At 39.7% G+C, this 17205-nt stretch overlaps 1 protein-coding gene across 1 annotated transcript; it reads left to right on the plus strand.

Annotated features, from left to right (window-relative positions):
* Positions 1–243: 243 nt before the first annotated feature.
* LOC135082387 (RRP12-like protein) lies at positions 244–12148 on the plus strand. Its single transcript, XM_063977183.1, has 15 exons — positions 244–435; positions 606–858; positions 1377–1503; positions 1783–2082; positions 2262–2345; positions 3035–3187; positions 3823–4058; positions 5182–5296; positions 6038–6199; positions 6922–7360; positions 7819–8030; positions 9126–9427; positions 9902–10087; positions 10830–11002; positions 12015–12148. Exons 1-15 carry the CDS (start codon positions 300–302, stop codon positions 12146–12148), a joined length of 3012 nt encoding a protein of 1003 aa, XP_063833253.1. The 5' UTR covers positions 244–299.
* The last annotated feature ends 5057 nt before the right edge of the window (positions 12149–17205 follow it).

The following is a 17205-nucleotide window of genomic DNA, read 5'->3' on the forward strand; positions in this document are numbered from 1 at the left end:
ATAACGTTCCAATTCACGTAAAACCGTTTCCTCCTCTTATTGATGTTTCAATTCAAGTTGTCTAATCGCATAGAACCGAACGTTATATAGTGCGGTCCAATAAAGTAAACTGAAATTTTTCGGCAGTCGTTGATATATCCGTGCCATTATAAAATTAGTTTCTGCAAGTTGCCATCTTGTTTGTTATGACTTTTCGTTTGTCAATTTTGACAATCACTTGCAGCTAACTTCACTTTTCAAAAGTTTGTCACCACGTGCGGTGTGCTTTCGGTGAAAAATATTGATGAAAATCTAAAACAATGGGAAAATTCAGGTCTAAACTTAAAGGTAAAACAAAGGGGAAGAGATGGCAGAAAGGCCAATCATCCGAGTCAAACCCTAAAATGAAGAAATACAGAGAAATGGCCAAGTCAAGATTTTTTCAAGAGAACTTGGGTAAGTGTTATTTTTTTGGCGTTATTTGCTAAATAGACGATTAATGCAAAAAAGATAATATACTCAAATACTGTTTAGTTATCCAGGTGACCTTTAAAATCCTTTCAAATCGTACAAAACCCTGTCAACAGGTTTGAATAACCAAAGTATATTTCCTTCTCAATTTTCAGGTAACACAGGCTTAACTCAACAAGCTGTGCTAAAACACGATGCTATCATGACCTATGGACATAGTCTCGGCAAGCAAAAGTCCGATGCTGAAAATGAGTTGTCCATAGCAAAGGAATTTGAGAATATGTCTGTAAAAACTGGAGAAGACGGGTCAGACAGTGAATACTCTGGGACTATGCGGTCTGGGACGTTCAAAACTTTCCAGACGTTTGCATCAGATTGGAGTCAATGCTCCAATGTTAGTTTTAGCAGGTAAGTTAATACAATTAAGCAGTAGAATAAGTTTTAGTAAGCGAATGCATTAAAGAAATAATTTGTTTAAATTTAAATGTCTAAAATCTTAACCCTACCCTCTGACCATGTTCTGTTGTTTGTGTTTTGCCACTATCTAATCTTCAGATAAATTTTGTGGACTAAACAACTCAAAAGTCTCAATTTTGACAAATTATTTCGGCCCCTATTGCCCCACACAGTGCATGTTTATCATAAAAAATAATTTTAATACACAAACCTGATAGAACTAAAACCTGCACTTGAAATGGATATTCCCGAAATTAGTATTACCATAATCATCATATAACATCAATACACTTCAGTAAGTGTAGTAGTTAGGGTTGCCAGGACGGTCTTGTCCGGCCTGTCCGGCTTTTGTTAGGCCAGTCACATGTCCGGCTTTTAGGGTAAAATGAAGCACAGAGTTCGGCTTTTGTGTTTTTGGACCTGGCAACCCTAGTATGAAATAATATAAATGTTTAACCATGTTATTCCAGGCTACTGAACAAGTTTGACTCGAACAATGCTGCCCACAAAGAGATGCTGGCTGTGCTGGCAGCAGTGACAGAAGTCATCAAGGAGCAGGGATACAAGGAATCTACCACTGAATATTTTGCTGCTCTGGTTTGTAACAAAATTTTGTATTTTTTTAACCAAACAACAACTCCAAAAGCATAAAATACTAAATTTTTCAAATATTATTATACTGTTTAAATGGAGCTAGAGTTTTACTAAAATGTGACGTAGTCAAACTTATAACCACTTAACATTTTTATATAAATACGTGTTTTTACTAAAATTTTTTGTGGGTAGACCATAGATGATAGTAAGATTTTTTTACTCCTTGCCAAAAGTCTTGTTACAGTGGAAATAAATAAAGAAACTACATTAAATTCTTTTCAGATGGAGACACTAAAAGCATCCGAAGGTGAAGAGAGCTTAGTAGCCACCCTCTCCCTTCTCTCCATGGGAATCAAGTCCGTATCCCAAGCGGTACTCCGCAAACAGTTCTCGGACTGCGCAAAAATATTCACCGAAATACTGGAGAAGAATTCTCAGTCGGAAAACGGTGCTTTGCTGAGAAGTGCCATCGGTTGCTTGTCTGTATTGTTAAGAGCACAGGAGTATGCTCTGTGGGGTGATTCGTCAACTATGAGGGTGTTCGATTCAGTGCTAGCATTCGCTTTGCATTCAAAACCCAAGGTAAGGTTTTATTATTTATCTTACTGCAGTTAAATTGTTTTTCTTATGCATTTTATGTGCAGAATAATATTTATAAACTGTACTCAAAGGTGATTTTGTTTCGGCGCCAATATGAGCGATGTTTCGTTGAATAATAATAACAGCTATTCTAAATAAAAAGTATTACGTCTGTATTTTAGGTACGAAAGGCAGCACAACATGCACTGACATCGGTTTTGCGTGGCAGCTGCTTCATGATACCATCTGAAGACCAAAAAGTCAAGGTATGAAGAAATATTTTACTTAAATTCAAATGTAATTAAACTTCCTTAATAATATTAGTTCTTTCAAGTTTCAAAACAAAAGAGGGCTCTTGTATTTGTGCTTCAATGGGCGCTACGATAGAGTAAGGTCCTACCCCTTGCTAGTGGCTCAGACAGTAGCGGCAACTGGAAAGCGCTGAAGGATACGTCATACGTCTCGTTTAATACTTGATATTCTCAGAAACACTGCGATTATAAAGCTGCAAGACAGACTCCAAAAATCCTTATTTTATTCTACCACTGCGGCGTAATTAATATACATAATATGTATTAGATATCTCCACAAAATTACAGATCTCTAGTGCCAATAGTTTCCAAGCAAAACCTCGGACAGACAGACAGATGGACATAACGAAACTATAAGGGTTCCTTGTCAGGATTACGGAACCCTAAAAAGTACGTCAATGAGGGCTATCGTTTTAGCGCTCACCAGTTAGCGCCACTGTAGAGTAAGGTCCTGTCACTTGCTAGTAGCGAAGACAGTGGCACTAACTGGTGAGCGCTAAAGTGGTAGGAGGACTATCGTATTTGCACTCATCAAGATGGCGCCACTGTAGAGTAAGGTCCTGTCAATCGCCAGGGGTGCCAACTGTTAAGTATAAAAACGATAGCCCTCATTGATTGGTGGTGTCAACACGTCTTTCTTATAGGTACCAAAACTTCACCCAGCATCAAACCGCGTGGCAGAGTACTGTCTATCCCAGATCAAGGCAGAAGCGCTTCTGTCGGGACACCGCTCGGTGCTGCATACGCTGACCATGCTGCGAGATGTGCTGCCAGTGTTCAGCAAGGACTTTATTAAGGTTGGTTGTTTAATGTGAATGCTGCCAGGCTTTATTTGAAGCAAGAGAACCGCTTGCCGTCTATATCCATTTTAAAAGAAAGTTTATCTCAAAGTTGAATAGAAATAAAATGTTAGTTAATTCAATAGAATTTTTCATGACATCCTACAAAAAATGTTCATTATAAATATACAACAATTTTTATGTTATGATTGTTAATTTTTGTATACAGCTTAGTGCAATAAAGAGTATCGTTTTTCTAATTGCTTACATCGAGCTTGTGTCAAGTTTTTTAATGACATTGAGCTATCTGTAACTATTGAGTAAATTAAATACATTTCGTCGTCGTCGTCGTTTAAGCGGATAGATGTCCACTGCTGGACAAAGGCCTCCCTCTAGGATTTCCACAAAGACCGGTCCTGCGCCGCTTGCATCCAGGCACCTCCCGCGACCTTCACCAGATCGTCGGTCCACCTAGTGGGAGGCCTGCCCACGCTACGAACGCTAAATACATTTATTTAATTTAAAAACATGTACATAAAAGTTTAAATTTCACACGCCAGAATTTTGTAAAACAAGCAGATACTCTTGATTTTTAATACACATTTATGTGAGTAAATCTTGTAGCTATAATTCTTATTTTATTTCCTCCCCAGTCAATCTGCGAAGCGATCCTCTCCCTAATGACCCACAACAACGTCTACATCAAGACGTGCTGCCTGCACACACTACACGCGTTGTTCTCAGCGCCAAGAGACATCAGCAACTTGACAGCGAACTTGGCAGTCCAGCTGACAAGGGCTTTGATGGCGGCCCGGCCCCCAGCGAACGATACGGGACAGATATTGGCCTGGGCTGCGGTCTTGCAGCAAGGATACGGCTGTCTTGCTAAGTAAGTAAATTGATAAGTTTTTTGTACATTTAGCAGAAATAAGTGTTCTCGTAAACTTTAAATTTAAATCCTAAACACTATTTGCGCCAAGGTTAGGTTAATATAAAATAACTCCCTCATGACCCTTAATAATATTATATTTCTACTAGCTTTTTCCCGCGGCTTCACCCGCGTGAAATTTAGTTTGTCACATAAAATATCGTCATAAATTATAGCCTATATGCTATTCTAGATTATAAACAATAATACTGTAAAGTTTCATCAAAATCCGTTCTGTAGTTTTTGTGTAAAAGAGTAACAAACATCTAGACATCCAGACATCCATACAAACTTTCGCATTTAGAATATTAGCAGGATCAGTAGTAGGATTGATTGTAGAACTACCCCGCATTAAAAAAACAAAGCTGGCCTTAACCGTGTTTTACGCTATAAAACTTCGACGGACGTTTCACTCAATATCCAAGTAGCTCAGATGGTCAGAGAAGTCACCCGGTAAGCAAAGGGTCGTGGGTTCGACTCCCATCTTAGGTAATTCGATTATTCCAAGTTATTAAGACAGTAAACATCAGGGTTCGAAAGGTAACGATAATTATCAATCGTTATGATAATTATCGTGATAATAACAGATGGATAATTATCGGTTGATAATAATAAAAAATGCGCTCAAGGAAATTAACTGTATTCAAAGTTTTCGAACGTGTATTTCTGCACTTGCGTCTAGTGGTGGGCGCTAATCAACATAGACAGTTATAAAACCTATTTAGCTCCACAATGATCACTAATTATCTAGCGTCAAAATATTTATCTATTTTCCAAGTTTTATACGACTAGCGATGGATAACTTCACAACAATCAGCAACCAAAAGCATAAAGCAACATTCGCAATAAGAATTTCTTATGAAATAATATAACAAGGTGTATCTTATACTGTTGATCAGGGTTCGAAATTATCAAGATAATTACCCTCCGTGATCTTATACTGTTGATAAATTATCCGATAATTACCTTGATAATTTCGAACCCTGGTAAATATAGACAAAAAGGCAGGCAATATTTACTGAACTTTAACTTAACTCATATCTTACTATAGTATACAAAAATAACTAGTTATTTCCACTTCCAGTCTGGACCTGAACCTGTGTACTCCCAACTTACCAATGTTCGTGAATATCTGCGTGACGGAGCTGTGGCTCTCTGACGTAGCTGACGTCAACTCGGCCGCCACTAATGCATTGAAAGTAAGACTCTTTTGAGATTGTATTAAAGCTCTATTTCAGATAACATAAAAAATATGAAACTCACAAAGCTAATAAATAAGTTACCAATCGATCAACGTGGAAAGCATTAGGGGAGGCCTATGTTCAGCAGTGGACGTCCTATGGCTGACATGATGATGATGATGAATAAATAAGTTCACATAATATCATACATCCGAGACCTAGACGTAAGGCCCGGTTTCCACTAAGGCGGAGCGAAGCGGAGAAGTGTTTTGGAATAACCAAACTGATTTCGTTATTCAGAAAACCATGAAATTTATCCTATTGATATATTTCACGAAATGCCCTGTAGCATCTTTCATAGGATAGATAAATGACAGCTGTTTTTAGGATTTAAGTTTTATAAGTCTAGATAGTCAGAGGCGTTATGGTGATTTGATATCGTAACTACTCCAGTCCTCGACTCCTAGATTAAATAAATAAATAAATATCCTTGGACATTTTACACTGCGCCGCTAGTCCCAAACTAAGCAAAGCTTGTACTATGGGTACTAGACAACGGATGTAAACATACTTAAATACTTTTTTCTTGTAAATACATACATAATATACATAGAAAACACCCAGACCCGTCACAGAAATTAAAATTCATCATTTCAATTTCTGCCCGACCGGGAATCGAACCCGGGACCTCACGGCATAGTAGTCCGTTCTGAACCATTACACCAAACGGCCGATTACATTAACATTATTTCCCTTCAGGCTGTCCTCCTAGACTGTGTCAGACCAGCAGTGGAATCCGACGACTACGTTCGCCATAAGCCGCACGTGGAATCCATCATCAAGAGCATCGGAACAGGCTTAGATAACCCCTTCAACCAGGCCATCAAGCACGTCATCATGACTAGCGCTGTCTGCTTTGAGGTAAGTAGATTTCGAATTTGTATTCTATTTTCTCAGTTGTGTTATGTACAGTAAAGAGTTATCTATCTGTGATACTCTATCCGCAAGTCCATGAAATTCAAACTTTTGATAGTTTTGGGGTTTTGAAATCATGGTGGGAAATATATTCCCCCTGACGTATACCACCACCCATCTACTTGAAAGAAGTCATAAACGTACATAAAAGAAACTATGTGTCCAGTGGTTCTTAACCTTTAAGTCACGAGGGACCATTTTACCTTTCTGTCTTGTCAGGGACCACTTTTTTTTTTTTCAAAATCCTAATAAAGGGGAGGTCGATTTCTCGCCCACTGTGCGCCGTTTGCGTTGTGTTGACTCGACTCATCACGTCACGTCACTTGTTTATTACGATGTCTTCGTGGACCACTTGGAATGCCTCCAAGGACCACCAGTGGTCCGCGGACCACCGGTTTAGAACCACTGTTATAACAACTCATATTACGAAATATGTTAGATTGTCTAAAATTTTAATAATTGAGTGAGCCATTATGTACACTCGACAGTATATTTTAAACTACCGCTTAATGAATTTCTCCTATTGAATTTTGAACTTTTGTATGTAGCATGTATAAAATCAATTGAGTAAAATCTTAATTATTGTAACAGGTCGATGTGTAGTAGGTACTTTTACATAAGAAATTTCCCTGCTTCAATAGTCACCAAACTTATTTCTATCCCAACAGATCGGCAACGAGAAAGTGGCCAACATCCTATCACCACTATTAAAAAAACTGAACGACCGCCGCGAAAGCCACAACTTCCACAACGACAAAGAGGTAGAATACGCCACAGGCTGTGCCATAAAATCTTTGGGCCCCGAATTCGTACTGAGAACCATTCCTTTAAGAGATGGCCCCGAAAGCATCAATTTGGAACGGAGCTGGTTGCTCCCAGTTATGAAAGAAAAGATTCAGAACTCAAATTTGAAGTTCTTCGCTACGGAAATATTAGAAATGGCTACGTTTTGCAGAAAGAAGGCTAGGGAATTAGCGGCTTCGAAAGATATGCCAGGATCACATACTTATGAGCTCTTGTGCAATCAGTTTTGGGCGTTGCTGCCCAGTTTCTGTAACAGCCCTAAGGATATTAAGGACAATTTTAAAGCGCTGGCCAGGGTTTTGGGTAAGTTTTTTTGTTGTTGTTTAATGCTAGACCATTCATCGGCACACCGAACTATTTTTTCTTTAATAATAAACAGAATGCCACTAACAACTTCTGCTCACGACTTTGCCCGAGTGGATAGGGTGATCGCTATAGTAATTAGCCAATACATAGTTATTGACCAACTTGCCTAAAATGAAAAGAAACAAGCCTAATGGAAATTATTAAGAGAGGAAAAGAGACAAATATTTTTTCTGAGCAATACGCAGTCCAATGTAGTAAATATTTTTGTCTCTTACTTATTAACAATCCAATATACCAATAACTATGTATAGGCTAATTACTATAGCAATCACCCTACAGTTTTTCCAACTTTGTATTTTTCCCTGGTCTCCATAAAAACCTTCCCATTTATTATGCCGAAATGGTGATCTTGTTCTACAGTTTGCGTTCAGTACCTTAATTAATGTTTTTTACAGGTAACGTCCTAAAAGACAACCCAGAGTTCCGTCTCTCAGTGATGCAAGCGCTGCGCAAGCTCATATCATGCTCCACAGACAACGAAGAGGATTCCCGCGAGCTTGGCCGATTCGCCAAGAACTATCTGCCCATACTGCTCAACGTGTACATGTCGCCAGCTACTGGCGCGGCCGCCACTGGCCAGAGACTGGCCGCTTTGGACACTATACAGGTATGCTGTAGTTAAATAAAGCTACCATTAACATAAGTCTTGTTAAGACTCGCTACGATGTGTCTCGTATCACATAAGACTTTGCCAAGAGCTATCTGCCCATACTGCTCAAAGTGTACATGTCACCAGCTACTGGCGCCGCCGCCACTGGCCAGAGACTGGCCGCCTTGGACACTATACAGGTATGACTGTTGTTAGACAACGTTACGTTGCGTCTGGTATCACATAAGATTAGTTAGATAACGCTACCATTTACGAGCCTTATTAAGACTCGCCAAGAACTACCTGCCTATACTGCTCAATGTGTACCATGTCGCCAGCCACTGGCGCCGCCGCCACTGGCCAGAGACTGGCCGCTTTGGACACTATACAGGTATGACTGTTGTTAGATAACGCTTCTATCTACACGTCAGTCTTAATAAGTCTCGCCAAGAAGTATCTGTCCATACTGCTCAATGTGTACATGTCGCCAGCCACTGGGGCCGCCGCCACTGGACAGAGACTGGCCGCCTTGGACACTATACAGGTATAACTATAGTTAGACAACGCTACGTTGTGTCTGGTATCACATAAGATTCGCCAAGAACTACCTGCCCATACTGCTCATCGTGTACATGTCGCCAGCTACTGGCGCGGCCGCCACTGGACAGAGACTGGCCGCTTTGGACACTATACAGGTATGACTGTAGTTAGACAATGCTACGTTGTGTCTGGTATCACATAAGATTCGCCAAGAACTACCTGCTCATACTGCTCAATGTGTACATATCACTAGACGATACATTGTTTCTGGTATCAGATGAGTCTCAATAAGAATCCTAGGTGAGGCAGTTCGCAGTGAGAATCGTTATTAGATCATTCTGGTCTTCGGTATTACATGGGTCTACTACCGGTTTACCGTTACATATCAACTAACCTTAGCCAATTACCGGATAGAAACTGACAGCTTTGTGACTCAATTCCTTGCTGCTTCTTTTCAACACTGACCTACAAATCATTACCCCAAAGAAATTGTGAGACATTAAAAAGGTTGTAGAAATTAAGTATTACAGATGTTCTAAACCCGCTGACAATTAATCTATTAATTCTCACCAGGTATACCTGACAATAAGCGACCAGACTTTAGTAGAAGAGCTATTCACCAACGCGCTCCAACAGCTAGAATCCTCAACCGACAATCACTTCCAACGCGAGGCCATTCTAGACGTAGTCCGTCTGCTCGTTCTGTACCAGACCAGTGAACAGATCGCTAACCTGTTTGATAAGTGGGTGTATCCTCTGTGCGAGACCGTGCTAGAAGATCCTAAGAAGTTTAAAAAGGCGAAGAAGGAACGACAGAAGAAAAACGCGATGGAGGAAGGGGAAGATGGACAGGAGATTAAGAAGAATGAGATGAGGTAAGATGTTTAGAAAGAAGTCTACAGCACGTTAAGGCTATTATAAAGCCTGGTCCGTGAGCACGTAGAATTTTGTCCAATGACCCCAAGCTACCCAAAGCTGGGTAGCTTGGGGTCATTGGACAAAATTCTATGTGCTCACGAACCAGGCTTTAGTAACCGCTACAGTAATTATCTTGATGTGTTGTCGCTTCAACATACATATTTGAAAACTAAGGACCAGTTTCACTAGTTTCCCAATAAGTTTCTAATAGTTATTAGATCCTTGAAGCCCTACCACCAAAAAAATCGAGCAGAAGATATGGCCCCACTAGGAATCGAACCCTAGACCGCTGTGTGTGACACTGGTGATCTTACCTCTTGCTAGACCACAATGTCCGGACTGCACAGTTCCTTGCTATCTTATATTTATACATAGGCACTTGTATAGTTATCCATAATGCATTTTTAACACCCTGTATATTTATACTTCAGGTATAAAGACAAAGCACGCCTCCTAGAGATGGAACACAAGAAAGCGTACAGGATATTAGAAGAGATCTTCAAGAGCGACAGAGACAACTGCAAGGAGTTCCTTAAGGCCAACCAGAAGAAGATCAAGAAGTTACTCATGACGTCACTGAACAAAGTCGCGGACAGCAGTAAGGCAGCGAGGTTGAGGTGAGCTCACATTGATCATCATCATCATCATCATTTCAGCCACAGGACGTCCACTGCTAAAGTATGAACATAGGCATCCTCAATGATTTCCATACTGCCCGGTTGGTAGCGGCCTGCGTCCAGTGCTTCCCTGCTACATTTATAATGTCGTCGGTCCACCTTGTGGATGGACGTCCCACGCTGCGTTTACCGGTACGAAGCCTCTACTCCAGAACCTTGCTGCCCCATCGGCCGACAGTTCTGCGTACTATTTGCCCTACCCATTGCCACAAATTACTAATACTCCCGTTAGCCCCTCGTACTAAGCTAAATATGCTTGTGTCACGAGTGAGCTCACCACAATAGTCGAGCAGCGGCGGGGACCGAACCCGCGTTCCCCGGATCACGAGTCGGCCAGTCCGACCCCTTCACCGTTCGGATATCGTGGCTTTTACATTGATAATCTATCTATCCGTAATTATGTTGTATAGTCTGGTCTGTGAGCACGTAGAATTTTGTCCAATGACCCCAAGCTACCCATCCTTATCGCTCGCGCGTAATTATATTGCTGACGCGACTGTGCGACGGGCGCCCGCTGTGAGTGTGCGAGCGCGACAGCAACATAATTACGCGCGAGCGATAAGGATGGGTAGCTTGGGGTCATTGGACAAAATTCTTCGTGCTCACAGACCGGGCTTTAGACGGTTCCATGTAAAATGGTAATTTATATTTACTGTTATTCAAATACCACTCTTATCCTCAGATGCATAGAGCACCTAATCGCGTCGTCTCCCAACTTGAACGGCGAAAGCAAATTAATCCGCGGGGCTATAGCAGAGGCAGTTGTATGCACTCGAGACATCAACTCCAAATGTCGCCAGTGTGCGTTCAACGTCATCACTTGCGCTGGAAACGTACTAAAAGAGCGGGAAGACGGTGAGTGACGCAGAATAAATCTTATTTTCTGGCAATAGGGTGCAGTATCGCAGGCGGTGGTATGTACTCGCGACATCAACTCCAAATGTCGGCAGTGTGCGTTCAACGTCATCACTTGCGCTGGAAATGTGCTGAAGGAACGGAAAGACGGTAAGTTATGTAGCCATTGTGAAATGAACCGTATATACCTATATACCGTACATACCTGTGCTGGACAAAAGTTCTCAAGTCAAGGGAACGCGACATAATGCGACAAAAAGTAGGGTTGGATGAAAAAGTGAGATTTCGCGTCTTGAAGTCTCGTTGGACCATCGAGCGGGTGCTATTTCCAGCCCTCTCTAAAAGGGTCTCTCACGAAAATCGGCCTATTGCGATTGTGTGTGACGTCACAAGTCTAATAAAACCCATCGTTCCCACAGTAATAGATCGTTAAAGATGACCCACGCTGAACTGTCCCACCAAACTCAATGACAGGGGGGCGCTACCATCGTTCAACTATATGGTTTCCAACATGGCAAAAATCGGAACCAGCGATCCGGTATTGACGGTGGCGCCCCACTGTCAATGTCATGGATAGGACAGTTCAGTATTTTGGAACTATAGCTATCATCATCATCGGTTCTTTGACAGATAATATGGCCGGCACACTGCCATTTTGGCTTGCAAATTTTTTGTTTAGATTATCCTTTTCCGTTTTAAATGACAGCGACGACTTTTTGGTACCAGGCATGCAGACATTCGTGAAAGAATGTTTTAGATTTTTGAGATGATAAGAGTTTGTTTCTGCGTGTCTTCTCTGGTAGTTCTACCATGCCCCCTAGACAAAACGCACTTTTTGATCGAATCGAAAATCGAATCCGTCAAAACTCCATACAAAAAAGGGGCTTTTCGACCACTTTTCGACTGGTTTGCGATTATAATTTGCACTTTGTCTAGACCCACAGGACACTATAGACAAGAGTAGGACTACTGCCTTTAAACATGAATAAAGACGTTTGATTTCATGTACCAGGCATGCAGTCATTCGTGGAGATGCTTCTATCCGGGCTGTCGGCGCCGCTGCCGCGCGTTGTAAGCGCGACACTACGAGCCGTAGCGTCTGCTCTGTTCAACTTCTCTGAAGACATGGGCCTGGAGATCGTCTAGGGTCTACTAAATGATCTGATGATGATGATGCCACAATGTTTACCTTATCTTGCTCTCAGTCAAGCCTCATCATGCAGTGTTTCGTAGAATGTATTAGATTTTTGAGATGACAGATTTTGTTTCGTATGTCTTCTTAAGACTTGCATATCTTGTCTCGAAGAGCTGGTAGACCCATAGAGACACTTGAAGGGCTTTATAAGGGCTTCTTCCTTCTTAGGGTTCCGTAGCCAAATGGCAAAAAACGAAACCCTTATAGATTTTTTAAGATGAATAAAAATTACTTTTTGGTACCAGGCATGCAGTCATTCGTGGAGATGCTTCTATCCGGCTTGTCGGCCCCGCTCCGAGACATAGCGTCTGCTCTGTTCAACTTCTCTGTACCACGCAAGCATGCTTTCGCGAAAGACTGTGTTAGATAGATTTTGTTCCATGTGTCTTTTTACGACTTGCATATCTTGTCTCGAAGAACTGTTAGGACCCAAAAGATAAGGAGACAAGTTAAGAGCCCCATAAAATCTACTTTATCTTTTTTATAGGTCCGTGAGTTCAACTCTAGGTTAAATTCAGTAACAGTCTTTCATTTAATGTACCAGGCATGCAGTCATTCGTGGAGATGCTTCTATCCGGCTTATCAGCGCCGCTGCCGCCCGTAATGAGCGCGACGCTTCGAGCCGTGGCGTCTGCTCTGTTCAACTTCTCTGAAGACAAGGGCCTTGAGATCGTCCAGGGTCTACTTGATGACCTGATGATGATGATGCCACTGTTTAACTTGGCCTGCTGTCTGTATCAGGCATGCAGTCTTTCGTGGAAGAATGTCTAGATATTTGAAATGATAGGAGTTTATTCGTGCGTGTCTTCTTAGGACCTGCATTATGAGGGCTATCGTTTTTATACTTAACAGTTGGCACCCCTGGCGATTGACAGGACCTTACTCTACAGTGGCGCCATCTTGATCAGTGCAAATGCGATAGTCCTCCTACCACTTTAGCACTCACCAGTTGATGCCACTGTCTTCGCTACTAGCAAGTGACAGGACCTTACTCTACAGTGGCGCAAACTGGTGAGCGCTAAAACGATAGCCCTCATTATGTTGTCTCGAAGAACTGGTAGAACCATAGAGACATGTGAAGGGCCTTATAAAGGGCTTCTTTTATAGGGTTCCGTAGCCAAATGGCAAAAAAACGGAACTCTTATAGATTTTTTAAGATTAATAAAAAATACATTTTGGTACCAGGCATGCAGTCATTCGTGGAGATGCTTCAATCCGGCTTATCGATGATGATGATGCCACTGTTTAACTTGGCCTGCTCTCTGTACCACGCAAGCATGCTTTCGCGGAAGACTGTGTTAGATATATTTTGTTACATGTGTTTTTTTAGGACTTGCATATCTTGTCTCGAAGAACTGTCAGGACCCAAAAGATAAGGAGACAAGTTAAGAGCCTCATAAAGTCTACTTTTTCTTTTTTATAGGTCCGTGAGTTCAACTCTAGGTTAAATTCAGTAACAGTCTTTCATTTAAGGCGATTAGAGTCCTCAATGACCTTGGGCGTTTGACCTTCACGCCGCGAGCAACACCCGCGTACCCCGCACCAAAAACTCCGATTTGACACCGATCAAAAATACACGGGCATAGGTAGATACAGAATAGAAGCTCTTTCTTCATACATTACTGCCTATTATTTTAAACTTAAATTGATGAACCTTGATGTCGGTGTCATTTAACTCAGGCGTAAAGGTATTTAATAAAAATAACAAAATCCATGAACATTTTGTACGGGATAAAATTTTATTTTATTTTTCGTAAATTTTCTAATGCTTTTGTCGGTTCAGTCGTTCTCGAAATTTGAACAAACCCGACTTTATTACAAGCTTTTATTTAGCTTGCAATTTATGATGTATGTAGGTAATTACATAAATGTTTGTTCGGGTGGAATCTTGCAAGCTGAATTAGTTGCAAGCTGAATTAGTTAGACCAACTTCCTGACGACAACTAGGCTAGATGACAAAATTTCAATTATTTGTCCGCCAGACAGATAATTAGAAAATATTAGTTATTATTTATTTTCTTTCATAATTAAATAATAACAGTGCTACATCGAGTTGAAATGGCGCGATACGCCACGCTTGAGTAGAATTTTTACTCAAATGTGACGTCACGACGCGACATTTCAACTCAATATAATACTGTAATTATTCGATTATGGAAAAAATTAAAAAATATGAGTCTAATATTTTCTAATTATCTGTCTGACGGACTAAATAGAATTTCGATTTCATTACCCAGTCATCATCCCTATTGGAACGCATTAGTACCTACCTAGTATGGTCTATGGCTTAAAAAAGCAAATGTTTCTGCTTTTGTCTATCACTTATGAAGAATAAACTGAAAATGTATTTGTCTTTTTATTAGAAATCCTTCATCAATTGATTGAGTTCAAATTTCGGATATACATGTAATTCGGGTAGGGTTGCCAGGCGTCCGGCTTTAGCCGGACATGTTTGGCTTTTTAGGGACTTGTCCGGCCAAATATTGCCTTGTCCGGCCTGTCCGGCTTTTGTTAGGCTTTTTATTTGGTTGCTGCGCCAGGCAAAAGTCGAGCCACAGAATCATAATATGAAGCGCACGCATCAGGATGTTGGTGAGCAACCGATGATGATAGTACTCACTCATTCATGAGCCGACACTAATTGCAGCATTTTTATTTTTCAATTAAACAAGTAATTACGAAGATAATGATGCGATGAAATTCCGCGTGACGACACAAATCGCCACATTTTTAAGCATGCCTTGACGTCATGTGCCTCATCTTCTGAACTTTGGTGCGCTTCATCTCTTTAAATTTTCATAAGTTTAAAAAAGTGAAAAATACATTTGAGTATTTCTCAAAAAAAATGTACATTTTGAAAAAAAAAAGTGTGCTTTGAAACAGTTCAAAAGTTTTATATTTATAAATTATCACACAAAAAAAAACACACACACAATTTTGAAGGATGAATATTAATCTTTAAGATAACGAAGAATTATAGCTATAATCCTACTTATTACCAAATATTTAAATATTTTAAAAATAGACCTTTTTTACCTTTCATACAAAAACCTGTTTGCCACCCTAGCTTTTTCATGTATTTTTGTTTCATAAAATGCGATACGTAACTAAATTATTGTAAATTTCTTTGTATTATCGTTCTACAGTAATCGCAGTTTCTGTATCAAATTGATTTTCTATGGGGTGTCATAATGAATTGGCAATTTAAAGCAAAAAAACAAAATGAGTCGCTCTCATTTACTATTTCGTTATTTACTCTTTAGTTACGATTTATTTCTACTTTCCCATGGTTTCTGAACAATTCCGTATTTATTTTACACGGACAACAATAGCTGCACTCTGAATGGCTGTTGGCCTGACGTCTCCGCCATAACATCTATCGCGAAAATTAGTGAAAACGTGTGTGTTTTGTGGGATTACTTTCTCGTAACAGGCAGTAAAATCTGCAATTTTATATAGAACGGTAAGTCTTCATTAACCATTTTTTGTAATACGTGTGGTACGAACATTTAGTAAGCTTTTATATTTGCTGTAACAAATTTTATAAAAAAATACATGTTTCTGATCTCATTTTGTCTAATATTTCGTTACGTTTTTTACGAATTTCGTTACGTTACGAAAAAGTACAACATAATGCTGAGTGTATACTGTTATTACCTGACTAAGCATAGTAATATTCACTACTTAATTTATTTCAAAAAATATAGAGCGTTAATAACAAAAGGATTGGATACTATCTGCTTTACAGAAGTGCCACCAGCAAAAAATTATCAAATCATTTAGATTACGTTTTTATGTGATTACTTCTTTTGTTTTTTTAGGAATGCCGCCAAAAACCAATGCCGAAAGGTAAAAAGCTTACAGAGAACGACTCAAAATGGATAAACATGATGGAACAAAAATAATTTTATTAAAATAGTATGAATGATTACTCCCTTATTTTATTTCTAACCCCTTAATATTACCCCGTATTTGGGTGCATACTTACAAATATTTCGAATTGAATAAATGAAGAGCATTCACAATATTTCGCCAATGTATAACAAGCCTTATGGCCTTACTATTTCGTTACTACCGTTTCGTTACGTACATTTTTTTTGAGAAATACTCATTTAGAGTTTTTTTTTGGTAAGTTCACCGACGGTCTTATTCAAACTCTTGCTACTTTCTTGCTTTATCCACGAAACATCCCTATTCTTCGAAATTATTACGATCTACAAACGGAAAATCTCTGCTACTACGCCGCAGTAAATTCCCCATCATAAATAAAAAGATTTTTTTTAAAACAAGCTCTTTTATGCTAATAATTTTGGTTTCATGACATGCTCCTAAAATTCATCACCTTATAAGAGGATTTTAGTTTTTATCTGCGAAACTTTTTAATAGTACGTTTCATGGTTTGGTAATTTAGGGAAGTTTATTTGCACTTAACATGAAAAATATGGTATCAATGTACTGAGTACCTATGCACCTTCAGTGGCAACAACAAGGTCTACTGGGTACCTATAGTCTACTAAAGGCATGAAATAGATTAATTTCACTAAAAATTAAAACCAACTCCAAAACGAATCACCAAAAGGTAGGACACCGACACCGACTCCGAAAATGGCTAATTTTGTAATCAGTATCCAAATTTTTAATAAGCTCTATAGAACAATTCAATACCACTTTATCTTAATTTTTTTTAATGTGACAGGAGTCAAACGAGCAAACGGATCACCTGTTGGTAAATGATTACCGTCACCCATAGACACCCGCAGACCCAGGGGCGTTATGTACAGGTGTTATTTTTAATTGTGGTATTTTCGCGAAGAAACATATTTAAAATCTAATTCTAATAAGTATGAAAAATATAAATTGTTTTCTTCACGTAAATCGATTAAGTTACAGATTCTGACTAGCTCCTAATTTGGATACTGATTGCAAAGGCCTAGTAAATAAATAACGTAATAATTTTTCTACTTGTATTTATCTAGTGCAGTTGTTTTGGAGTCAATTATAGTTTTTT

Source organism: Ostrinia nubilalis, chromosome 21 (genome assembly GCF_963855985.1).
Source record: "Ostrinia nubilalis chromosome 21, ilOstNubi1.1, whole genome shotgun sequence".
Taxonomy (NCBI): Eukaryota; Metazoa; Arthropoda; class Insecta; order Lepidoptera; family Crambidae; genus Ostrinia; species Ostrinia nubilalis.